Source organism: Triturus cristatus, chromosome 8, assembly GCF_964204655.1.
Source record: "Triturus cristatus chromosome 8, aTriCri1.1, whole genome shotgun sequence".
In the NCBI taxonomy this organism is placed as follows: Eukaryota; Metazoa; Chordata; class Amphibia; order Caudata; family Salamandridae; genus Triturus; species Triturus cristatus.
In genome coordinates this window covers 1,072,326,769-1,072,354,477 of record NC_140591.1, presented here as the reverse complement: position 1 = coordinate 1,072,354,477, position 27,709 = coordinate 1,072,326,769, and the positions used below count along the sequence as shown (strand labels likewise).

Below are 27,709 nucleotides of genomic sequence, written 5' to 3'. Positions count from 1 at the left end.
GCGCCAATTGAACAACAGTATCATCATTGAAAGATTTCCCCTTCCAAAAATCAATGAAATGGTTTCTTCCTTAAGTGGAGCGAGTTGGTTTTGCACAATAGATTTATCGGCAGCGTACCACCAGATTATGCTGTCACCTGAATCTAGGAAACTTACGGCATTTATAACACCATTTGGGTGCTACCAATTTAAACGCATGCTGTTTGGTTTAGCCTCAGCCGCTGCTGTATTTCAGCGGCTGATGCATAGATTGTTTGGAGAAATGAAGGGGGTAAGTTTCTTTCAGGATGATATCCTGGTGGCGGCAAAGAATGAGGAGGAACACAACCTTATCCTTTATAAGGTGTTGGGAATATTGCAAGAAGCAGGACTAAGTGTAGAACTTAGCAAGTGTAAGTTAGCGCAAAGGAGTGTGTCGTATCTTGGACATGAAATAAGTGAATAGGGTGTGAAACCAAAATCATCTTTAGTGAAAACTATCATGGATTTGCCTGCTCCAAGTCATAAGGATGAAATCAGATCGTTCCTAGGAATGGCAGAGTATTGTGCCAAATTTATACCAAACCTTTCTAGTAAAACCTTCAACATACGCTCCCTTCTCAAAAAGAATGCAACATTTGCATGGTCAGAGGAGTGTGGAAAAGAGTTTGAAATGATAAAAAGTGATTTGGGAAGTGTTAATGCTTTGGGCAGTTTTGATCCAAATCTTGAATGTTTGTTGACAACGGATGCAAGCGATAAGGGATTGGGGGCAGTACTTTCACAGAGAATGGACAATGGAGCTGAGAAGATAATTTTGTTTGGGTCTAGGGCGATTTCTCCTTCGGAGAGTAGATATCCAATTATTGAGAGGGAAGCCTTAGCCTGTGCTTGGGCGTTAGAACATTTTCGAGCGTTTGTCTGGGGGAAATCTGTCAATATCCGTACACACCATAGGCCTTTGGTAAAGATTTTAACTAGCGTGGGTAGTGTCGGAACTTCTGCTAGACTGGCAAGAATATCCATGAGGATGAAGGAATACATTTATCGAATGGTGTATGTGCCAGGTAAAGATAATGTTGTGGCGGATTGCCTGTCCAGACTGCCCTCACCTCTTGAAGAATGCCTAGATGATCCATGGGGTGAGTTCAACATTGTGTTAATTCATGATTCTGGTGCACCGATTATTACTAAGGATGAGTGGATGAATGAACAATCTAATGATGTGTTGTTACAGGCGGTTTTCGATCATATTCGTAGTGGATGGCCAAGGAAACATCTCATTAGTGGGGATTTGAAAGCCTTTTGGGATGTGCGGAATGAATTGTCTTTGGACAGAGATTTTTTATTTAGGGGTGAGAGAATAATTCCACCTAAGACAGTACAAAGGAAGGTATTGCAATTGTGTCATGAAGGACATTTTGGCATTGTTAGAAGCAAGTTGTTGGTCAAGGGGAATTTTTGGTGGCCAGGTGTTGACATGGACGTAGAGAGATTTGTAAGGGAGTGTTCAATCTGTTCTTCGGCGGATAAATCTTTGAAGACTTTGAGACCTCCAATGAGCGAAGGTCTCTTTCCAGATCTTCCGTGGGAGGTGATAGCAATTGATATATTTGGACCAGTGGGAGAATCAAAGGAATATATATTAGTAGTGATTGATTTGTTCACCAAATGGCCTATAATTAAGATTGTAGAGAAAGTGGACACTAATGCTGTTTTGGAGTTTCTAGACAAGTTATTTTTATCAGAAGGGCTGCCTGTTTGTCTGTTAAGTGATAATGGAGTACAGTTCACATCTAAGCTGGCAAAGGATTATTTCCAAAAATGTGGAATTAAACACAAGACTACCTCTCTTTATAATCCTAGTGGGAATGGTACTGTTGAGAGGTTCAACAAGGTACTTAAGGGTGTGATTCAGGCCGCAATGAGTAAAAGGCTAGAGTGGAAGATAGAGTTACAGAAGGCTGTTTGGGCGTATAGGTCTACTACGCATTCTGCAACAGGTTTATCTCCTTTTATTATGATGAGAGGTAGGACTCCGAGATGCAAGTTCAACCTGAGTTGGATCATGGGTGGAAAGGTTGTAGAGTGGTCACCTGGTGAAGTTAAAGGGAATTTAGTTCGTACACATATGAGAAGTAAAGAGGTATATGATGCACGACATGGCACTAAGAACGTCCCAGTGGTGGTAGGAGATTGGGTTCGCATAAAAAAACCGATCAAAATTCCAAAGAGTGAGAGTAGGTTTGAGGAACCTCAGCAGGTGACAGAGGTTCTTCGCAATGCTATAAGACTCAAAGATGGTAGGGTGTGGAATTTGAAAAGTGTGACTCTAGACCCTATTCAGGGGCATGTAGTAGATGCTAGCAATTCTGAGCTTCATAATGATTTTGAGTGGGTGAAGGATTATTTTGATCAAAGTGCCTTACAATCTAAATTGGGGGCGGACTTTTGTGCAACAAGTAAAGGTTTGGAGTATGTGAAACCAGCTATGACAGGTCAAACTTCTGGAGGAGTGTGTGAGGAAGTTTTTCCGCCTCAGGATTTCTCTTCATGTTTGAGAGGGGAGAAAGGGGTTGCTAGTACTTCTAATTGCAACAATGAACTCATTCAAGAGGCCGATAAGGTTGTCGTCGCTAAGAGGAAAAGAGTTCTTCCAGGGTGGTTGAGTGAGTATGTTAGATAATAATTTTGTTTTGTTTTGCTGTAATGTGGGGAGGGGGATGTGTAGTGTTCGCATATAATTGTAATGGTACCTTTATGTCTATGATGTGGAGCGTGGGGTGGAATGTACATTGTCACCATCATGTGTTCCAACCAGGACGTCAGTTATTACTGGTGTCCTGGGGTGGAGGTTGTACCGCCTGGCGCTCACCTGTTTCTAATTAATAAACCTTGTTCCCATAACCTATGCTCTTCGCTTCTACAATTGGGATACGCTTCTACAGTTACTAAGTTCCAAACCCCGAGATTAAAAAATAAGCATCAATAAATAAGGGTATGGTTATAACTCCCTTTTTACGTATGAAAATGTAAACTTGATTCTTAAACTTGAAGGCGAGGGAGACCAATCTCGGACCTTTTTACTTGTGAGGGCGACCTCCTCTGGTTATCGGGAGGCAGCAAGCAAATACAGAACTGTTGCTCACTGAATGCTCTGTTGGACGTTGGGTCCAATCAGACGCTGTGCAGTCACAGTGGGGAAGGCCCCTTGCCCTAAAAAACACAACAGGCAAGGCACTGCCCCCGGATTGTGTCCATGACCACGAGCTGTGCTGAAAGAAAGAGACCACATGGTCCACTCACTTGGAGCCAGGCAGCGCTGCTCCTCATTGAACTGCCGAGTAATAATTAATGCCCCTGCCTGCAGCGCACCGTGGTACCTACAACAATGTTGTTGACCAGCTGGTGATCTATTAAACAAGAGAGAGGCACTGAGTTTAGGAAGAACAAAGCACACAGCTCTCCTATGGGAAGCACAGAGTGGTTAAATCGCAGAGTGCGCCTCAGGGTGGTCCTTTGGGTGCTATGATGTGTGATTAACGCATTTTAGTGCAGTGATGCGGGAACAAGCACTAAAATATGTTAGTCTAACCCCTGATGCGAGGTACTTGGCAGGGCTGAACATGGATAGTGACAAATGACAGACTCATTCACCCAGCGGACGATTACTGCTGAATGAGTTCTTTCTAAAAGCGCTGCTTGACAGCTAACACGTAAATCTAGATGAAGCATTTTAATTCAGACCCACTTATATTATACGACATTTACAACTTCACAGCTGGGATACCAGTGCATCAAAAGTCTTGTTAACCTTTTCAGTAGGAAATGTCACTGGCTCAGATAGGGTCAGACTGACCTCTCGGGCAACGAGGCAGCACCTGAATGGCTGGTCTGACAGATCAGTGTGTGGGCCTTTATTTTAGCAGTTGTGGGACAGTTTATGGCCAGGTGGTCCAGTTTTACTGTTGATTTCCTTAATATTTCCACTTTTATTTTTAGCTATCTACTTCCTTAACGAGGACCACTTTTATTTTGGTGTCCAGGGCCTATTTTTTTGTCCCAGTCCGACCCTGGGTTCAGACGAACACACAGGTAGGACCGAACCTTTAGTCTGGTTATAAGTACCCAAATTCGAAAATAGATGACAGGGAGAGAAGACCCGACAGTCCTCATCCTTAAAGAATAGATTTTCAGGAAGCCTTGCTATTCCAAAAACTATAATTTCTTTCTCCAAAAGTAGTGCTTCATTTGTTTAAAATAAATAAATAAATAAATAAATAAATATTAAGTGCAGGGGTCCAAAGTTTTTCTTAAAAGCCCACCGCCGGCACTGTGGAATGCCAGACTTGCCAGTGACCCCGGCAGTTTAGTCTTGAATTTACATCATGCCTCTTTCTTCCACCTCCTTCCACTTTTGTCTTTTAATCTAAGACTAGCAGGCTTTTTCATCCCTGCTTTCTCCCTTTGTCATATTTTCCTAGCTTTCTCATCCTTCTCTTTTCTCCCTTATGTGTCTTTTTCTCCAAGACAAAGTCTGTTGATGATGTCTCAGCCCCCTAAAATGAGTGCCGTGCTCACCACCAGTGACCTCCTGTACAAACTAAGCACTGTCTGGAGAGCACCCAGAGACTGTGATGCTGGGAAACAGTGTGGGTGTTGAATGAAACACAGGCCAAAGGTTTATTTCATCCTGTGAAAATGCTATTTACTCGCATAGCTGAAAAGCATGATCGAGTTTTCTCTTAAGACAGATATTCTAGGCTACAAACTGAGGCTCACGTCTCCGTTTGTGCAGCCCGAGAAAATACAGAGTACAGTTCCTCTGATAGGTTTCTGGATTTTCCAGAACATGACCCAGTAATAGACTATCAAGCCCCCCTCGCAATAAGTACTTTGGCAATACGCCAAAAAGAGACAGACACTCAGTGGGACTGCAACCACTCCCAACACCCACTAAGTACTATTTGAGTGAGATGTCTTTTAAGAAACAGGCAATCCTATGATAGAGATAATTAGTGGAACACAAGGCCACTTCTATCACAGATAGCCAAACTCAAGAACAGTAGGAAAATACGGATACATTTTAAAGATGTGTTTTAAAAACAAAATTCTATCCTAGTGCATACAATATGGATAGTAATTACTATAAAAATCAACAAAATAGTGGCAGCGATAAAATAGTGAATAACAAGTATTGTAAATATGGGTGGTATAAAAAAACTTTCTTTATACTAACATATCCAACCCCGACCCTCATCTCTTTGGCTAACTAAACTAAACTTAGCACCGCAAGCAAAGGAAGTGATATGGTTCTGTATGGCCGCTATCTCGGGTCTCAAGCACAAAGTTCCTTTCTATCTCATCACTCTCGGTTCTTACTTTATATTATGTATCTAATCAATGTTGAACTTTTCAGAATAAACATAAAGCCTTGGTACCCTTTCACTCACTTACATTCTGTGGCATCATGATGTTTAAAAATAAAAACTAAGATCAGCTGCTAGGAAACCTTTTTCATCATTTAAAAACATTCACTGCAACATAAAACTTGATTCATACAAAATCACAAGAATTAATTCAAGCAGGCTCGATTACCACATTGCAATGAATAATGACATGAATAAAGGAGCATTTATATTTGACACATAACGAAATAATCTATATATATAATTCAGGAAAGCGGATGCCTATAAGAAAAAATATATATGATAGTTATAACACCTCCAGTTTACCCCAAAGTCTGCAGCATTGACTAGTTAGAAGATGGGCTATGGCAGAGCATAGGAGGTCCAAACAACAGGCTTAAGGAACAGATCTCAGGACAGTGTTGAAAGTCCAAGAAAACATCGTGAACAGAGGGCTGCGACTCCGAAGGCAAAACAAAAAACACTCATCCCAGCAGGAAAGCATCTTAACTCAGAAATAAAGGACTTCAGAGGAACCCAAGAACGGCACATCGACAAACCTATAGCTGGCACAACCATGCGTCCCAACAGTGCGAGAAAGCAGCAAGAAGTTAAACCCTTCAACATAAAAAGTCTTCTGCTTCCACTTCCATTTGGAAGGAGGCACCATAAAAGAGGCCTGCACACCAGTGTGGGTGCACCCTTGAACGCCGACCAGCGAGAGAAGTCATTGTATCCAAAGCTTTAGGAATTAAGAGGGGCAGGAGTTGGAGCACTTACGAACTGCTGTCCAGATATGCCATGCATGGAAATTGATCAACATATTGCATGCAAAAAACTTAAATGTATTTATCCCTAGAACAAAAGGGAGATAAGGATTCTTGGGCAAGACCTCTCTGAGGAAGGCCCATGGCTGCCAGGTCGCTATGAAAACACCTAGACCTAAGTGTACACATGATTGCAGAGAGAGCCAAACTAGAAGTGACCAATGATGGAAATTGTGCACATCCTAGGAAAGGCTCCCCAAACATCTTACGGAAAAGCTGGAGTATTCTTTCTACAGAATGGCCTAGACTTCACCGCGGTAACCTTCAGCAGTAAGAGTGCTAGTAGACTTTCATGTACATATTTTACAAACTGCGGGTGAGCTGATGAAAGGCAAATAACCGTCAGAAGAAAACTGCTTCTTCACTAAAGTGGGACACAAGACCCTCGACCAGATAGAGTGACAGGAGGAATTCTTGGAGGAAGCACACAACTTTCAACACAAGACGGGAAACAGGGTGCTCCTCAGGTCTGTTACAGTAGACACATTTCCTCATTAAGAGTCATGAACAGGAGCATGCAAATAGGTTTTCAACGGGCATTCAATTCAGTTCCACTTCCAAGTGATTCCGTTTACCTGCTTGGTTTTCCAGGACTGTCACCTTACTCGGCTGCTATTCAAAGTTGGGGAGAGGATGTGGCCTAACGGCTAGAGTGGTCAACCTCGAAGCTGGGGAACCGAGTTTGAGTCTTGGCAACGACACTCAGCATCCTGTGATTCTGGGCAAATCACCTAATCTCCCCTTGCTTAACAAAAACGATTGTGTCTGTCTGTAAAACAACTGGTGCTCATGTAAAGCGCTCTGACACCGGATATCTTCAGGTCGAGTTTGCGCTATATAAAACTCCCCAAAAAATAAGTCTACGCCTTTTCATGTGGTACACAGTAGGAGTTTACGAATTGTCAATAGCACTGTTTTGGAAACACAGAGACCCTTATTTAGAGTTTGGCTAACAGGATACTCCAACACAAACACTGCAAATATCCGTTTGCTGTAGTATAAGAAAATTATAGGTAATGGCGGATGGGGTACCTGTTAAGTTTTGAAAGAGTATTCTGTCAGCCAAACTCTAATCAAGGTCCTTAGTCTGTAACTCATTCCATGTAGCATTTTCAGCTACTTCAGAGAACTTGTTGACAGAGGAAATATGGATGAACAAAGATCAAAGGCAGCTGGAATCCATTCAGCTGGAAGGAAGACTTGTTCTCTGGCTTTTTTCACTCACTGCTCTGGGTACAGCGCTCTATGTCAAATGAATGTCTGCAACTTCAGCAATGAAGGTGGCTTCAGAGCTTGCCAGTGTTTAGGTTCCTGATCCCTCAGTGATTTCATTTAATTGATCAAAGAGGTTCTGTGCATTATGCAGAACATTTCCTACTTCACTCCAGACAACACGAGGGTCCACTGAGGGGGTCTTCATATCTGGTTGTAGACAACCAGGATTTCACAGATTAAACCACACATAGGAGGTGCAGAATTTTAGTCCAGAACTGCCTGCTTTCATGTAGAAGACGCTCTTTCTCATTTGTTGAAGTACCTCTAGGGCTTCTGGTGATGTCTGTCTAACTCCTCCACATCATTCTCCAGTCTGATGTGAACCTGGGTGTCACTTGAAAAACATCTGAATGTTGTCATCATCTCCAGGCTCTGCCTGTCCCCAACGGCTCCCCTCCCTCTTGTTGGCTGACCTTATTGGTTTCTATGCATAAAGTTTGTTTGCTGTATTGCCTGTTTATGTTTTGGAAAAGCAGAAAAATCCCCAATATAGAATTATTGCAAAAAAATAATAATAGAAAATAGGGAAAATGCTAACAGAATCTGCACCAGGGACACAGGTAGATACTGAATGACCAGAGAGAGGGAGGCCCCCGTGGGACTCTCCAAATGCCATACACAAGATGGCAATCTGCCTCAGTGCCACACTCAGTCTCTCTCTCTCAGTTTCATAGGGCTTTTATGATACAGAAGGAGCATCCTGAACTTGAACATTTGTACCCTTAAAAGTATGGTGTATGCAGTTCAGTCGAAACTGGATTACAGAAGCCAAGACATAAGTGGGCCAGGGACCTAAAACATTTAATTGGGAATACAGTGTAAAGTCTACTGTGGAAATGCTATTACATTATACATATTTACAACTTGAGTTGATTTACACAGCTAGAAGTGTTTTGCTTTGAAGCACAAACTTTATTGATCCAGTCGGTGGAGCTAGGATTAGAATCTTGGTCTCCGGCTTTTAAGATCAGAAGTTTAGCCACAGAGAGTGCTTGTAAAATCTGGCAGTCACTACCTCCCAATGTGAGGATTGTCCACGGTTTTAAACACAACAGAAAAAGGCTCAAAACATTCATGAAGGAAGTGGTGATCACTACTTCAGAAAAAGCTCAGAACATTCCTCTTCATGAAATGGCTTACCTATAAAAGCTAAAAGGGACACATTCCTCATAAGCAACTAAGCATTGCCACAAACAGCTATCGTCATTTGTAAGTGTGCATATATATAGTAACAGCTGGTAAGCAGCTAAGCACTGAGTTAATGACCGCAACCACACTGGTGTTTAGCAGAACTGCCTACAAAGAATGTTTTGAATGGCTGTCTTATTTTGCCCATAGCAGAGACCTCATTTGCAAGTCTAACTACTATGGGAGCTTTCCACATTAAAACTGTATATGTGCTTTAATATTTTTCATTCAATATTTGGATTCTTACATTTTTGTATTAATTAGACTACTGCACCAGAACCTGAACTATTATGATGTATTTTAATGAGTGTATCTGGCTTAGAGGAAATTAGACTTCAACACTACATTTGTAACAACGGCTGGCGTATATAATGTTCATTCTGTATTTATATTTCTAGGACTGTTCCAATGAGTTACATGTACCGCCCTAAGTGCCATGTGTCACTGGAACTAAACTGTACCCGGCTGATGAGCCCATAACTAGGGCGAAACTGGTCCTGGCTTGCTTGTGTTCCGGTTCAGGAGGACTTGGCGTGGCAGTTCGGGTCTGGACTGTTCCCATGAGAAACAGGGTCAAGGCTGATTTGCATATGGCTAGGTCCAAACTGAGGTGGTATGGTGAACAAAAGAACAATGGGTTGGAGTGCTACCCCGAGCGATTGCCAATGGTGATACTTATTGCAAGCAGCCTCCCATCACCTTTTGTGCAATGTATGACTTATTGTCCTCAAAGAACTTGCTAGAGGAAGCCTTTTGCTAATTTCCGAGGCTCTTTTTGCTAGCACACTGTATTGCATTTATTCACAATTGTTTTCTGTTGTTAATGTAAATAGTTTGCTCCGACACTTCCGGATGACATAAGGGGCGAATCAATATTCCCATACTGGGTTAGTGCTTAGATGGTAACGGTATGTGACATTTTAGAAATGTGATTTTTTGCAACACAGCTCACACTACGCTCACTTTGCAGTTTCCACAATTTTATATGCTGAACATGGCTATATAAACACATGAATATAGGGGTAAGCTAGATCTTTTTGGGCCTGTTGCACAATTTTGTATTGATCTGCTGCACATTTGAGACTTAGCTTGTTGATCAGATTTTGGCTCATTATTGCATTAGGTGAGAGCCTTCATGGCAATTGACTCCTATGTATTTTATTGACCCAACAAGACTGCTGCTGCATTTGCATTTTTCTATTTTCTGTATTGCTCTTTAAATCTTAATAAATCTTGATTGTTTTCCTAACTTTCTGATCTCAACTACCGTTTTAAGCCAGAGTTTTTTATTCATTGTATTTTGAAATGCTGTATTGAATCTCGTCTCTAAGAACAGATAACCTCATAGTTCTTGATGTCAAATCCATCTCGCAAATACAGGCAGATTATTTAAGCAATAGCGCATCAATTGTTTTAAATGAAAACTGTGCAAACATATTTACTCAGGAAAGCCATAATATATTCCAAGACAGTTAGTAAGAGCCTTTTTGGACAGATTTTATATATTGAAGAGTGTCCCTGAGTTACTACGAGCCAACAGGATAAAATGAGAAAAGACTAAGTACAAGTCCCTATTATTTATTCATACTACACATTGCTTACTCGAAAACAACCCATATTTCATGCAACGTTTTCATAACACATATTTTCACTAGTTATAAATGCAAGCATGACATTGTTTACTCAACTCAATGTATGCAGTACATAACATCGGGTCACAACCTGCTCCTGCTATGCACGACCTATGACTATGATCTCAGATTCTGGGGAGACAGGGTCTGGGAACACACTAAGCCCAAAACTACCTGCGATTAAAAGGAAATGTACAGGAAAAAATATTATTAAAAGCAACTTATGTTTTGTGCCTAAGATAAATTAATCATTGAATTTGAATTCCTCTAACAAACTTTAATTGAATGGACATTACTGTAGATATGCAAACTCCCAAAAAGAATACCACCATTCACCAGTTATGGTTAGTAACGCAACCCTAAGTCCTGCCCACATCAAATGCCCATCAATGACATCACTAATTACTTAATAAATAAAAATCAATGGGACTGTTGTACCAGCTGAGACAGACACAGCAAAGGTCTGGCTAAATTTCAGGCCCAGTTTCCAGAATGTGCAGGGCATAGACAAAGGACAAAAACTGTAGGCTGTCAGGAAGTGTTCTTGAGCACTGGTCTTGAATGAATAAATTACACTTTCAAGGCTGTTTGAAACACAGTTGTATTTATTGCGCAATATCTACAACTCTATATCAGACTAACAGCCGAACTAGTCTTACTAAAACATTAGTCTACAAACAATAATCTTGATTTAAGCACAGCTGTTGCAAGTAACATTATGCCCTGCTTAAGACTTACCTACACTTTCGTCTTATGCACAACTATAATTAGCCACCAAAACAAATCTGCTGGAGTCACGGTTTACTTTGAAGTTTGTTTGAAATTCCATATCAGCACAATTTGGTGGTCATAGAGTCACTTTAGACACAGTAGATAACTGCAATCTGAGGAACTGACTTCCAAGTAAACACTACAAACAAAGGACTCGGAATACTATCGTAGACGGTACCAACTGAATTTTCTGGACTTTTAAGAAATAAACACACTATTAAACATATGTGTTGTCAGCCAATTATTGCATATGTAGATACTTAATTTATCTGTAGACAAACTGATCCCTCTGGGCAAACAATAAAAAACAAGGGCACACACAATCTTTCTACCAGATAGCTTTAGATACCAGAAAATCCACTGAGGAAGAGCCTTCTGAATATTTTTTTCTTTTCTGCAGATTTTACTTATACAGCCAAATGAATGACAGAAATCTACAAATTTCATTTAAGAAAACTGAAAATCAAGCTCGTCAATGAAGCTTTCAATCCCATGACCCTTCAGAAAATCAACGACATTTTGTCCCTGAAAATAAAGCACTGCCACTACAGCTACCTACTTCTCTGACCTCCACGACATGCCTATACTAAGACACTGAGTGGTTCACAGAGGTTCCATGCGTCATTTGGAACGTTGAGAAACCTTCAGGGAGTGTTATCATTTGAGATGATTTATAATGGGTTATACTTTTTTGAAACCTAGAGCAGCAGCCAAATGCTAATGGCAGATGAAAAAATAGACATATTCCAGATAAAAAACTTTGGCAAAACATGGCTTATTTTCCAATGCTGTGTGCATTCATCAAAACGATCAGCTACTTACATTTGGAATTGAGATGGGTTCCACCAGAATTTCTTCCAGTTCTTCCTTGATCAGCCATCTGCTGCCAACTAGGGATCTGTTGAAATAACAGGTTTATTTTTTAGGCTACCAAGGCATAGAAGTTACACTAAAAGGACATTAGGTGTTTAACTTTCTCCAATGTTATCATTTTTCATCGGCTTGCATGCTTGAATCTTGCCCATCCTCAAAGTGGAGGCTCCAGCACATACTGGTCAGTTTAAAAAACAATTTCTCATTGAAACTACAAAACATTGCATGTTTAGTATCCTTTCCATCTCATTTGAAATACTAGCTTCAGCCACTAAGGTGGAATGGTCATGTCACACCACCCATATGAAAAGGGAAATCAAATGGCAACAAGAATCACAGTTCTAAATTAGCACGATTTATATTTGGTGCCATACACAAATGATCAATTTATTTGGTATCCTACTCACACAAGTGCCACTGATGAAAGTACATATTAACATGTTAATATTCTTGAAAATAATGCTTCTAAGACAACAATGAAAATCCAAAACTGTAGCGTTAGTAGTGTTGCTGTTTCTTCAGGAAAATCTAGTTCAGGGTTCGAAGCATCACCAGAACACTTTGCTTCTACTCAGTAAAAATCAAATTACCATACAAAATACAGTTTATATTGTTGCACTGTGCAGTCATTTCAGAATCACAGAAATAATATCCAAGGCAGCACAACGGGGAATTAAAATTATTAATCCAGGTAGGGAAATGCAGTGGTATTAAATGTTACAGTATATATTGATTTGAGAAAATGTTAAAATTGGGAACATTACTCATAGAGGTCCCATGTAAGGGGCCAATGATGTAAAAAGAAACTCTATTATTGTTTTACTGCAGCATTACTCTTGAGGACAGGAAACAAAGCAGAAATCCGAGCAAAAGTCCCTTTTGCGAAGCAAAACCTGTATCTAAAGTTAACAAGGTACCATTCCAAAACTTAAATAGAATCTGGCACATCCCATCCCATTGGTCTTGCGAAAACGTAAGAGGTCTCAGAACAATCCATGCAGTTGTTTCTATAGAAAGCATTATCCCACTAATTGCCACAGTGAGTTGCTTTACACATTGTGACATAATAATGTCCATGATGCTTAGGACTAGGGGCAGTGTTTCCCAACTGTGGGTCGCGTCCCACTAGTGGGGCCGGAGCCGATTTTTGGTGAGTCACCAAAGATCAGGCAATAAAGAAAAATGCTTTTAAATTCTTTATTTATCATGTCTCATTTGCTGCACTTCAAAGACAAATGTTAAGCTATGTCTTCTGCAGCTTATTTTTTTAACATGGAGACTGGTGTTTACAAACTCCTTTCACTCTGCAGTCAGAGAAAGAAAATTAAAGTGAATTAAGTGACAATCTTGCTGGGTTACAGGAAGCGTGAAACGAAAGCTGGAGGACATCAGTTTTTCCAAACACACAAGAAAATGTAAATGAGCTGTACATATTCAGCAGCTAGGAAAGCAAAATGAAGCACATGTTTGTATTTCTGAAGTGTGATGGAAACAAAGATTTTAATACGAGCAGAACAAATCAAGACACTTTACTTGGTGAGGCACAAATTACCCGATTTCCACACAATCATTTGTGTGCAGTATAGTTTTATCTATAAAACCGTACGACTGTGCAAATTTAGTGACCATTTCCATGGAAAATGTGCTGTCTGCAAATAACAGTGCACTACCACACAATGCTTTATTACATTAAAAAAATTGCCTGTGTCATGTCCATTAAAGGTAGGTGGGGCACAAAAGTTTGCCGTACTAAAAAGTGGGTCATGGTTCTAAAAAGTTTGGGAAGCACTGGACTAGGGAAGGGGTATATATTCTGGGTACAAAGGCAGATATAATGGCTCTTTCAATCCCTGTACAGTAGATTTTGAGGATCCAGCCTTGTAGGCATTCTAGAGGCAGTAAGTCACTCTGATCTTAGGGAGTTGGAAAAACAGCGTAAATTATAAAGTACTAAGCTCAAAATGCCATCTCACTAGTGAGAGAACATACTATGTGATGGAGCGGCCTTAACAGTAAGAAAAAACATAGTGACTATAACAAATAAAATTCCATCAAAAAAGGAAGCCTTGAGATGGCTTCTTATAAGAGAATGGTTTGTGAACATTCTTGAGAAATAACTTAAACCTACTTCGCTGCGAAGACCTGGAACTCCCTGCCTCTGCACTTCAGGCAATCACCATCGCAATTCAGGAAGGACCTCAAGACCTGGCTCTTTGACTGAACCGCAGACCCAGCCCCTCCCTTCCACCCAACACCTTGAGACCCTCACGGTCCTCAATTGATGGATTGAAACATTTTCCACCCCATCCTAATGCGTCAATGCCTGAAAAGGGGTTTAAAATCTACTTAAACTGGGATCCAAACAAAAAATGGTTTCCCATTGATCTCAGCTAGGTAGACCAGTAGTAGCTTTGAGTCTGGTTTGGGCAGTGGTGTCAATTCAAGCTATCTCTTCAGGAGAGCAGAAGGATCAGCAATAAATAGAATATACCCTTATACATTTAAAATAAATGAATGGAAATCAAATCTACTAAGAACTTGTGTGAATTTAAAGGTAAAACAACCTCCAGCTTCTTTGTATTTATGAAAACTGCAGGGACAATGTATCTTTTGTCGTCGAACAGGAATTAGATAAAGGAAGTATCAAAAATACAGTGTGAATGGTAAACATCAAAAAGGAAGTAAAGTGTTTTGAAGTTCATGGTCAACAGTCAAAATACTACAAATATAGCGTGTTGGCCAATTTACTGCCTACAACTCTATTTGGAATCCCCTTAAAAATGTATTAAAAGAAGAATCCTGTTGAAGTTAACTTAGTTCAACAAGCCAAGCGGCAAGAACCTCCATTCAAATGCCTATTAACTGGCAGTCTTGGTTGCAGCTGAAAGCGCACTATCTTGGCTGAACAGGTCTTCAAGAATCTTCCCAAAACACATTTTAACATTTGTGAAGCACCACACATCACTTTTGTCTACTTTAAATGTTTTGTGTGTATGGCAAGATACAAGGAGCGTTTGCAGGTTGATAAAACCAAGTTGAATGCAAGATAAGGTCCGTTGTATGGCATCTCTCCATCAATATGCTTACTTTTGAAAGTGGTTAGTTGAACACCTGAGCTTTCACGAGTCTTCTAAAATATAGATAACTTGTTTTAGCACTTAGGCATTGGTTCTGGGCACTCTAGAACATGGGCTTTTGCACCTCCAGTGACCTGTGCTTTTTAGTAGTTGTAGAATCGTATGTGGATGAGGTGAGAGGTGACCAATCAAGGGTAACTGGCTGGCATGTAGCTGATTATCATTTCTGGAATCACCTAGTTTGTTTGTACCAACAAGCTTGGGACATTGTCAAGATTGTTTTCAGTTTAACTCTTACCTTCGCTAGGAATTAATGGAGTGCCGTCTGGGCTGCCATAGAATGGTAGAGAGATTGTGTGTTAAGACAATATCTGGCAGCCTACTAGTGAGTGCCTTCCTCAGATATCAGGGGTCTTCTAAACTTGTCGTCACCACGGTTCTCATAAGCTCCAAACAATAGGCAGTTTAGAGGTGCAAAAGGGTTTTCTGTAGCCTACAAACTATAAATTGATGCCTTTGACCAAAGCATTATTTTTGGTGGTAAAGATGGCAAACCTAAGATGATGTGCGTAAAATATATTCTTATTTTTATAATGCTTTCTGTATCCTTTGGCGCATCTTCAAACGTGTGGGCCAGCTGAAAGGGAGTCCCTTGTGGCCTAATTTCAACACCCAAATTTAAGGAACTAATTTCAATTCAATTCCAATTAAGCCAGTGTTCTTTCATATAGTAGCATTTGTGTTGTGAACACTTGCCAAGATTTGCCTGACTCCATTGTGCCATTCTACAATTGAATATGAATTTGAATATCAGCAGCATACATTTCGAAATGCACCCCTGTGATGCTTCAGTGTCTGGGCCAATGAATGTCTTTATTTAATGAAATTCAGCAGTGAGAAGAAGGATCCCTGCCGCACAACATCAGACTTGTGGATTAATCCACTATTACAATCCGCACAATCTTAACCTGAACAGCATGATCCATAATACAGTAAACTGCTGAGAGGCTAGCGAGAACCAGGGCTGGGTTGCTGCCTTTTTAACAAGGGTCATATGAAGAGCCTCTAAAATTTGCCAGCTCAGTTTTTTTCCCCTCACAAATCTAAAGCCCAATTGTTCATTTATAAACAGCAGTATTATTACAATGTTCTTGTAGCAATCATGCCACGACTCTTACCATGAATTTCATGTGGTAAGGAGGCTTGGAAATCAGTCTGTAGCTGGCCAGTCTTGGATATGCCACTGATTTCTTCTGATGGGACACAATACATTTAAGTGCGCTGTGATGACCATGCTTGTGACGTTGGCTGTAAGTGTGAGAACAATGTGTCATGGATTGACAGGCAAGTTCAATACTTTGTTTTTGCTAGCAAGCCTCTTCACCTCCTCTTCCTCCATTGCTTCAAAGCAGTGAATGATGTCTCGAGAGGGTGAGGCACAGGGGGGCAGGTATGGCAATTGTTCATGGGTGTTTATATGGAACAGCTCTTTTTTGCTGTTCTGGACACAAAGAACATTTGAGGTCCTCACAATATTGCTGGAAGGTTCAGGGAGTGCTCCAGAGAGCGTTTAGGCTGGACACTTCTTGGAGTAGGCAGAAGATGGCCACTGTTCGGGTAACTGGCTCGTGAATCTACTCAGTTGGACAAGCCTTTTTGCTCACAACAGCTTCATGTTAACCTGGACGTGCATAACAAACCTTGCCTTCTTCACAAATTCTAGAGAATGCCCCGTATGTTTCAACTCATCAACATGAATACTACTACTTGGTATATTTTAGTCACAGGTCTCTTTTTTTCTCATTTTGAAGACAGATGCTTCACAAATGATATGTTGGCACCATTTTTTTTAAAGATGGTCCTACTCTTAGTTGGTCGCTCTGTCTGCTTTATAAAGCTTTTTGCTTGTCAAAATGCTCCCCACTTATTTTGTTGAGCTGATATAAAACTACCCTAGAGAGAACCACATTAATGAGTGAAGGTAAATCAGTTAGCTGATCTTGCTTATTTAAAACATCAATCATTGCAGTACAGATTTGAGACATATGACCTTAAGTGGTGCTCAGCTTGGGGATGCTGCCCCGACTCATGATATCTTGGGATATATGGTGATGACAACAGCTGCAAAGTCCCCCGATGGAGCAGTACTGGCAAAGCCCGGCTAGTCTTCCTGAAGCATTACAAATGCTACCTTGTGAGCTCTTGCAAGAATGGAAGGATGAGGACAACCCTATTCACTTGGCATCATTTACAGAGAAATTGGAGAAAAGATTGAGTTCTTAAGGAAATGCATATGCCAAGTAACACCTGCCTTCTCCCCTCCCTTCCCCCAAGATTTGTGAGGGAGCTCGAGGGAAAAACAGAGTTGCAGCGTCTAACTGCAACATGAAGGATTGTAAACTCAAAACAAGTACCAATTTCCCATCCTAACCCATTTTCATACATAAAGCTCTCAAACAATCTGCAAATGACACTTATAGGAAATGCATACATGCTGCTCTGCTTGACTTAACATCATCCAAAAACACACAATGCTGTAGTTGCAACAACCACCCAAATCCTCATACCTAATAGCTATTTGAAGATATATATATCCCGCTCCATGCTGCTATTCGTGAAATGAAATGCTTTGGATACAGCGTAATATGGGCCCTATGTTGCCCAAGTGATTATATACCCAAGTAAACAGCAGAAATAAAAAGTGAATATGTTATGTTAAAATTATTTATACAGCGGTGGTACACTGAATGGTTCCTTGCCGCTAAGTATAGGACCAGACTGGGGCCCGGGATGTTATTCGTATGCTTGTGTGAAAAGCCATGTCTTCAAAAGTTTTCTAATACTGGAATAATCAGCAGTCATTCTGATGTTAGATGGAAGAGAGGTCCAGAACCACTGAGCCAATACAGAGAATCTAGCTCCTCCCTGTCTCTTCTTCTTAAAAGAGGGGATGGTCAGAAGACTGAGATGTGATGACCTCAGGTTACAGGAAGGAGTATACTTTTGGAATCCGAAAGATATGAAATAAGGGAGGTTTCCGTAAAGAAATGTTATAATGAGGCAGTCCGTCTTAAAAGCCAAGCACTGTTTCACTGGCAACCAGTGTAATTTCCTTATCAAGGGGGTGATATGACACCTCCTGGGTTATCAGTAGAACAGCCTGGGTGCCTGATTTTGTACAAGTTGCAATCTCTTAATCTTATAGTCTGGAAGACCAAGTTACAATGAGTTAGCATGGTACATGCGTGAGGTAACCAGAGCGATAATAAACTGGATGAGGGCTTCAAAGGTGAGAAATCTACCAACCTTCCTGGTCAACCTGGGCTGAAGGAAGTAAGACGACAGCCGCATGAAACAGTTCCAATTCAGAGAAAACGTAAATATTTACAACTCTGCATGAATTGTGGTTCTCTTGTTCCAATGCATTCTCTATAGCAAGGCTGTTACTTTAAAAAAAAAAAAAGTTTGTGATTCATCCTTGATACCGTAAGCAATTTTTCGTACCCGACAGAACCAATTGTAGCTTTCCTGTATGGTACCTGTGTCAACATCCTTCCATCGATTCATCCAGTACTGCCAAAATCACTGCTTCTGTTGAATGAGCCGGGCGGAAGCCTGCTTGAAGGGAATCAGGAAAACAGCTTTCCTCCAGGAAGGTGCACAGAAATTTGGCAACGTGTTTTCGATATGGCAGGCACAGTGCTTAATTTGAGCCCGCGGTTTCCACTTAGTTCTCAACACCGGCACTTATGACTGCCTACCACATGATGGTGGTGTTTGCCTGATTTAGAGATAACACAACAACAGTTGTTTATTAATTCTTACGAGTTTTATTTATTTAATTGATTTAGACCTCCACTGAGGTCAACAAATAAAATACACAGTAATACCTTAATATAGTGACATATTTACAATAAATACATACAGATATATCTAAAACAATGGCAAAAATAAATGTGCATAGGTTATTACAGACACATTTATTAGGAGGAGAATTTATAATAGCGATCAGGTCATTCACAGTAGATACCTTATGCCTATAGCATATGGGGTTTAAAAATCGAAGCTGGGCTTCTACTACCTCTTTATTTGGACAAATATATAGCATGTGGACTAGGTCTTGTTCCCCGCCACTACACAGCTTACATAATCCTGTATTATCTATTGTTTTATCCCAATGTTTAGTATAGGACTACAAAGGCAAGATCCCCAATCTGAGCATGATAATGCAGCATCATATGCTGTGTGCAAGTGTAAATCTTAGATACTGATGGTAAATCTTATATTCAGGAGAGGCTGAATAAGACCTGTAGTGGGATAGCTACGAGCAGTAATCTAGGTCTAGGTTGAAACTGAGGTGCCGTGTCATATTTTTTAAAAATATCTTTAAATAGGCACGTGTACATGACTGGAAAATTGGAATTGTGCACTTGAAATGTGATAGAGCTACTTCAAGATTATTAATTATTGTAAGAGTGCTTGATCCAACCTCAAAGGTTTTGAGCTTTAATCGAGATATCACAGTATCTTTATCTGCATCTAGCATATTATAGGCCCATCTAATTATATTTGCCAGGGCAATTGTGTAGGCACTAGTCAGTGCCAATTCTAATCGAAGCGCCTGGACTTGCGTAGCCTGACTAGTGTTGGTTATTTCCGCAGAAGTTTCCCTTCACACTTATGCAGAAAGTGCCATTTATTTATTGGTAGATATTATAGGGCACATGTCAAGGTATACGGGATTTATATTAAAAATAATTCCAAGAGCGAGTTAAAATGACTTTTTCCCGAGAAAACAGACATTTTTTAGAGTATTTACGTGGGGCATAGCTTTCAATACTAAGTGCCGAAGGTGTGAATTATTTTCAAGTGTCTGCGTAAATATATGCCCTAGATAGGTGTACTCCTTTAACACCTCTACTGGTTTCCCTCCCAGTTTCCAATTCAAGTGGGTATACCGCTTCCTTCCCCTGAAAGGAAGCACTTTCGTCTTAGTGAGATTTCTTTTCTGTTTTTTTTTACAGTATAGATAAAAAGAGCATCTAGATTGTGTTGCAGGCTGATCGGTATTATGTCAAGTATGACAACATCGTTAGCATACATTAAAATATGTATACCCTGAGAACCTATTTTTGTAGGGAAGTTCTTTATACCTACTAGGCACTCTGGTAAGTCACTTACAGACAGGGAGAACAATAAGGGGGCTAGTAAACAGCCTTGCTGAAGGCCGTTCAAAGCAGGTATCCTGTGGGTTAGACCCTTTTCTCCCCCGATCTGCACTCTACACCAAGATGCAGAGAGTAGCGCCACAATTAACCTTAATAAGGCGTCAGGAATCCCCATTTTCTACAATTTCCTCCATAAACATGGTCTAGCGAGCCTATCAAAAGCAGTTGAGAAAGCTACACACAAGCTACAGATTATCTGCGATTTCGTTATGACGTGTTTGTCAATTAATGATTTTAAGAGTGCGATGTTATCGAAGACAGAGTGCTTTGGTCGGAAACCTGCCTGGGCCATTGGAATCACACACTTAGAAAAATCCCAGTCCTTGAAGTGGCCTAAGATGCTTACAGCAAAGATTTTTCCAGTTGCATCCAACAGGCTATCTGTCTATAGTTACCAGGGGACAACCGGGAGCCCTTCTTCAAAAGTGGAATGACAATACTCCATGCCCACGATTTGCGAATTATAGCTGCAACTTAACAGTGGCTCCAGAAACTTGCTCCATCCTTCAGCGTTACTCTGAGGACTAGATCTAGGCACTTATCCCTTGGTCTACTTCTCGACCTAACCTCGTTATATGAGGAGCTCTTTGATTATGTTTGTCTAGATTTTCTTTGTAGAGCAGTAGGAGATTCTTTTCCCAGTCATTTTGGGAGACCGGAGATGCCGTTGGAGATTTCCGGGCTCTGGTTGGTTTTGCAAATAGACGCCAGAACTGTTGCTTGTTTTTTTTTTTAATTGTTAGCTGGAGATCAATCCTATTTTTATCCAATGTTTCTCTTTTCTCGATCAGTCTCACTCTCTTTTGTTTCTTCTGTAAGATGAAGATTTCTTTTTTCCTTTGAGCAGAAAAACTTAGAAATTGCTGTCTGATTAAGCGGTTATCCATCTTGAGGTGCCATCTTAAGGGTTACTTACATTTTTTGGCGGTTTTAAATTGATACCAAGGGAAGCCGGTTTCTGAATAGCTTGAACCACTGCCAGAAGGATCTGTGCGAAATTTAGGACTGGATTGTTTTCCTTTTTTGATTGAAGCAGCTGTTGAGTAGTAATCAAAGTATTCAGCTTATTCAGACTGTAAGTATTCCATATGACTCTGCCCGCCTTATGGGCTATAAGAGTAGGAGTTTAACTCATTTTTTAGTTCCAGTATTGCGTGATCGTAGCATTGTGTAAAGTGAACACTTGGGTTCAGACCAGTGGCTCCCCTCCTTGTAAATTGTGCAGGGACATCTCCGTTTGTTCTGCCGTTCAGGATTACTCCATTTATCTCAGTGACCAATTGGAGAATCAATTTCCCTCGTTTATTTCCTTTTATGGACTTCAGAAAAATAGGATTCGGAAAGGACCGAAATTCTTTTAGGTAATTCATCCTTGTTGCGTCTATCTGCAACAAGCTTGAAAAAAGCTATTGGTCAGCAAACATGATACTCAAGCAGGGCTCAAAAATCTGAAAAATGGTACTAGTCCTGCAGGTCTAGTACCTTGAAAAATCTCCTCGACCTAACAGTAACCTACTTGACCTCTGTCTCTGAAAGCGGAGCAAATGTGATAAGATAACAAGATTTAAAGGCATCTTTATTGCTCATTTGCTTTGTGAGCAATAAAAAGGCCTTTAAATCTTGTTATCTTGTCACATTTTCTCAGTTTTCAAAGACAGAGGACAAAAGTTAGTATGTTTTCCTACTCGCCAGAAAGGGCGAGTAGAATCTAAGAATAGCTCGACCTCATTAAATTTACCTCGCAAATGCGAGCGGTCGAGTGGATTTGTCGAGCCCTGTCAAGGAAGATATTCCTGAAGTTTAAGGGGATAGTCTGAGTTAATACCAATTTGTTGTATCAGGAATTAAATACAGACACCGTAGTTCAAGGAAGTGAAGCCAAATAAAATAATTAAAGCTAATGAAGGGGTTAAATAAATGTTAAAGAAGTCCATAAGGTACAAAATAATTCTTAATAAGTTGGTGGCTAGTGTTTTACGTAAAAAAGTATGTTACTTCCCACACAACTAAATACTACATATACAATTACAAATACAAACACCAACTTTATTGTTGGCCCAATGATTCACTCACTATACATATTTGAGAAGTTAAATAATTCTTAGGCATTTGCTTGAAGGTGACAGAAAATGCTTTAAATTGTTCTCCTTTTGGCAGTTCATTGTAAAATGACCCACAAAGAGTTTTCAAATGAGGTTCCACCACAACACACTATGTTGCGGGAGACAACATTCTCCCTTCTTAAAGGCTTCACCAGGGATGTTTCAAGCAGGGCCACTAGAATTAGGTGATTGTGAGGCCCCAGCGAGTTTCATATAGTTATAGATTTGCCGTATTTGACACATAATCCATCATCTGCCGCATAATCTGTAGATTTTAACAAAAAAAAATGTGTTTCTAGCTCGAACAGTCAAAAGTTACTAAAAATGCAGCAACGTGTTGCCGTGCAGTGAAAGGCCCTGTGCAAAGCTGGACTTGTCACCTTTTTGTAGCTTTGTCTATATTTGGGTGATAAAATGGTACTGATGAGATGCAACCAATGGCCAGACAAAGTTACCAAGTTAAACACGCATTTGCAATGCAATAGGTCTCGCATTATTAAAGTTTGAGCTATTGGCATTGCTAATAATAATGCAACACCAATAGCTCAAACATTCAGTAATGCAAGACCTATTGCATTGGAAATGCTTCTTCTAAAACTGCTAGTGAATTTTCAGTATGTCAGAACCAATCTTTTCTAAAGTGTTCTGAGAAGACTAAGTCCTTCATCGCGTTCCATGAAAGCCAATAAATTAAACCCGTTCTATTAAATCAAAGCATAGCGTTGTGGAAGCAAAAGCCAAAGGGGGCGTCATCGAGGTAAACAAGCACTGAATATGCATTGACACTGATCTTTCTCCACCACATATTAAATTTTGTCAGCAACAGATCTAAATATTAAGAGGACATGAAACTAGACCATGCTGAATTTGTATTATATGATTATAATCTCCTGGGCTACTTGTAACTCACATAATGTCCTGTTTTTATCACGCTAATGCTACTGCATAGCTTTTGCTCATGATTGTTGGTTCTAGCAAAACAGTCTCATGGACTTTCATGAGGGAAAGGTACACAAGATCATTTAGATGTTGAAAATGGTTATCTCACAATGAAGAGCATGGTGAAAGTCACTATTTGTCCTGTGTAAAGCCTCTTTGTGTAGTATGCATTAAAATGTGCATTTCCTGTGATAATTACATACTCTATGTGAGCAAAAAATACACCCACCCCTAGATGAAGACTGTATTTATACATCCATGCATCCATCTTTTTGCCTGTTCATCCTTCAGTTCATCTGTATGAGCCCTTTCGATTATTTTTTAATATTTATTTGTTGTGGGGGCTGTAGGTGAACTTATATGTTTGCTGCCTGTGTGTTAGACTGTGTTGGGTTTTATAAACTTGTGGTTAGTTTATGGTCATAGGTACCTCACTCTCCCTGTCTCACCCTGGCATCTGTCTAGCAACTTACCACGTATCCTCTCTGCGAGACTCCAATTCCTTATTACACTGTTTACCACCTCTCTTCATTTAGAGCCCTTAACATCGCCTGATTATAATTTCCATCTCACGCAGTGTATTTAATTCTCTGGCTTCCTCCTTTCCAACCACAGGCTTAAAGTTATCTATCAATTGCCACAACATTTTTGGGGGAGCTAATTCCATTCACAAGACTCATTTGTCATTCCATGGCTTTTATTCTTTCTTCTCTGCACTTCTCTCACCTCCAGTGGTTTGAGTCAGCTTTAGGGCAGTATAAAGTGCTACACAAGTAACCAATGTATCATTTACACATCTCTTAGTCTGTGTGTATGATTCACTATATATCAGGTGTCTATGTGCATTGGTGCGTGTAGGTCTGGGTACATAGGTACCGGTTTGTCTACCAGTTTCTTTCTGAGGGGTGCTGTATGAGTGTCGGTCAGTATATGTTCACAGAATGTCTTCAGATATTTTGCTCTTGCTGCCAGTTTACAAGTGCGTGTCATGCCAGCAGGGTGACTGTTAGTTAAAGGTGTGTTGCTGACATTGATATTAATCTACAGGTCAATAGTTTGAATCCTGGCAAGGTCAACTCAGCCTTTTATCCTTCTGAGGTTGATTAATCAAGTGTTGGTAAATTAGATAAGTGTGACACTTGTTAACTACAGCAATTAGAAATTGTAAAAGTGTGGTATAAAGTGTCACATAAAAACGTCACTAGCCGTAGCTTTGACCAGTTCAGTGTGTGTGCATGTACTATATAAAAGTCAAACCTACTGGCGTTGTCGGTGCTTTTTTAAATAAATATGGGAAGGTTAAGAAGCAAATGTCCTTGTTCCTACTCCGTGCTGATATCCAGGTGGCAAAATGTTTGTAATATTCAGGTAATGTTCTTAGCTTTCAGCTGAAAATGAGGCCAAGCTCCCCCACTGCCTTTTACTGCAACTGAACATGTGCGGCTCAGAGCTGCCCCTTTGGTTGTTTTGTAGGTGAGCTGATAGTTAAGACTGTGCAAGTGGGAGAGGGGTGTTATGGTAGCGATTTTTTAACAGTCTAACCCAAAGAGGGGGCTTGTTATTCTAAGAGAAGATAATGTGACAAAACATAAATATTTCCCACTAGTGTATTTCACAGCACTGTACCCACCTGCCTGTAATTTATTAGTCAAGTGGTCTAGCACACGTGGTCTGTTTCTGTCATTATTGGGGGTGGGGTGTGATTGTTTTTTGCAGTTCCTGGACTGTCCAGCAGCAGGCAGAGGTACTATGGTAGTAGTGTTGGTGTATACTGCACTTGGGGTTCACTGCACTGCAGAAAAACCACATGTAGGTAGGCCTGATAAGCCCATTCATGGATCCCTTTCACTGTTCTTTGTTTGTTAGTATCAATCTCACACACTATATATAGGGTAGCATATTAAGATTTTTTTTTTAAACAAATGAAAAAAGAGGTAGAAAGTAGAAGGGCACAACATAGTTATGGACGAAAACCCTCACTCACCCGAGGGTGACATGCATCATTATTGGGTTCCTCCAACACACAGGGACCGCAAGGTACCCTGTGTGGGCTACAACTTAACCCAAGGGGGAAGGAGCAGGAGTGCAGAGCACGTAGTTGTTCTACCAACTCGAAAAGGTGAGGAGAGGCAGAGTGCAAAAGAAAAAGTGAAACTAGTGTGTTAAAAACCATCTACCTAGGGGTAATAACTTTATTCCTCCTTCCTAAGTGGTAGTGATTAAAATGCTAGTGAATGAAGGGTTAAATGTATATACCCTAGATTATGATCAACATGTTTCTGCCATGATGACTTAAACGTTCGAGGCATTCATCAGGATCAAAAAAACAACAGTCACTCTGCAGTGTCAAGTGTAACGAATAATAAAAAAATAATAAGAATAATAAAAGTGGTACTCAGGCCCTATTCCTTGACCATCATGTCATTTCGTAGTTCAATATGATCGGTCAGGGGGCTCTGTAAAACAATAAGAATACATCCCAACTTAACAACAATCTTAAATATTTCTATAAGAGTACCACTTGTCAGGTATAGATCATGACATTAAGGTGTGCTTACCTAGGTGTAGTTTGAATGTGCCAGTTCAACCTTCTACAGGGTATCTGACCATGTCTGTTTCTCTAGTAGAATGCTAAAAAAAATAGTATGAGCATATAGCAGTTTAGACGGCCTAGTGCAGACACCACCACATCGTGATAACTAGATAACAAGATAGTATCGTAGTGTTGGACCCCAATGTGTCCTGCAACTGATGGAAAGTGTAAAACGGTAATCTCGTAGTATGTCCGGTGAATTACAACAAGGGATATTCAATCTCCCTTAGCTGTCACTGACAAAAGTTACTATTCACCCAGTAATGGTAAACCCATCCTGAATTTCCAATCTAGTACTCAAATTGCCCTGACCAGTGACTGAAGGTGGTTTATTGCAATTAAAACCCCAGAGTGGACGTAACTCCCAAATAGTTCTTAAATGATTCTAGCCCCGTCATGGTTCTCGTTTGAGCGTTATATCAACTAAGATATTTCTCAAAAAAGCATCCAGAGGGCGATTCCCAGCTCACCTTCTAGTAAACGCACGGTCTCCTCTGGATTCCTCGGGCGGGAGCACGACGGCGTCCTCAGTAAACAAATAAAAACCCGGAAGAGAAAGCCATGTGTATAGGACGTACCGCAAAGGAATCACGTGCACGCTCGTCGCGTAACCAGGGGAACAACGTAATCTCTCTCCATAAACAAACGGCCACCATTGCCGTCCACTAGGTAAAACTCTCATGTATCAAATGATTACACAAGAGAAGGCACAAATTATTAATTTCTAAATCTCGAGTACGAGGTAAAATCTCAAATACTTGTCAACAGCAGATCCGTGTTTGTTAGTCCCATGTTTGGTCGGAGAAAGAAGCGGCTTTAATGCGTGCTGAGAGCCACAGGGAAACTCAAGATAGCCTCGAAAACACATGGACACGGCAGCTATGCCACAGTCCGAGAGACTCGTCGTAAAAAAGACCTCATCTGCACAGAAAATATAACCTGAGCAGCGCACACCTGTGGGAATGCAGTCTGTGCCCTAGGCTGCACCGGAGATAAGATTACACAGTGTCGTGCAGGCGACACCTGGCGCGCTCTCTGCAGCCACTTTGTTTGATTCCAGAAGGAGCTCCCAGGAGGACGTCACAGCCCCATGGAAGAGGTTTATCATATCTGGTATCGATTAATACCCGGTGACTGATTGTCTGCCTACTTGGAGCCAGGGCGCGTGGCTGACCCGCACTCTTCAGGCCCTTTCCGGTGGCTGTCCAAACCCATACTTCACTCAGGCACGCAGAACTGGCACAGCACCCCTGCCCTCTGGTGTTCTGACCCTGCAGGTGTTGGCGAAGTACAGTTGGGGTGTACCGTGCTGTCCGAAGGAGGGCTCACTTGACTGTTGAGGCGGCGATCCTACGGCGGGCGGGGGTGTTATCGTTTTGGGGAGATAGTTTACTAGTAGATCGTGCCATGCGACAATCAAAGGGGGCCAGACCTTAAGAAGGCGTGGGTGTACATTTTACTGGGATAGGAGACATTCCACCCGATAATGTGATGCGCTGCATGCTGCAATAGGGCGCCCCGGGGTCCTACTAGTAGGGCGCGTTGGGATCTACATGTCTGAGGCACCCCCCAGCTAGAATAGAGAAGCAAATGGCACCGTCTGCACTCACAGCCGCACCATTTACACGAAAATGCCTCAATTCAGGAATACTGAGGCAGTGCAAGTTCTGTAATAACAACCAGGACTCGGGTAAGAGCCTTGAAGGTGACAGAAGGGCCCCACCTGCATACAATTGTAGCTGTTGTTCCCTAGCCCCACAAAAACGCTCCATTCAAAGTAATGTACTCATTCCAGAGAACTAAAGGGGCTGATCCCCT

The 27,709-nt window shown here is 40.9% G+C and overlaps 1 protein-coding gene across 1 annotated transcript in view; it reads right to left on the bottom strand.

Annotated features, from left to right (window-relative positions):
• The window catches only part of MRPS9 (mitochondrial ribosomal protein S9), a 356,063-nt gene that overhangs the window by 64,085 nt on the left and 264,269 nt on the right, over positions 1 to 27,709 (bottom strand). The window contains exon 7 of the mRNA XM_085622604.1: positions 11,902 to 11,977. Within this exon, the coding sequence (XP_085478730.1) occupies positions 11,902 to 11,977 (76 nt within the window). The remainder of the gene's footprint in view (positions 1 to 11,901; positions 11,978 to 27,709) is intronic.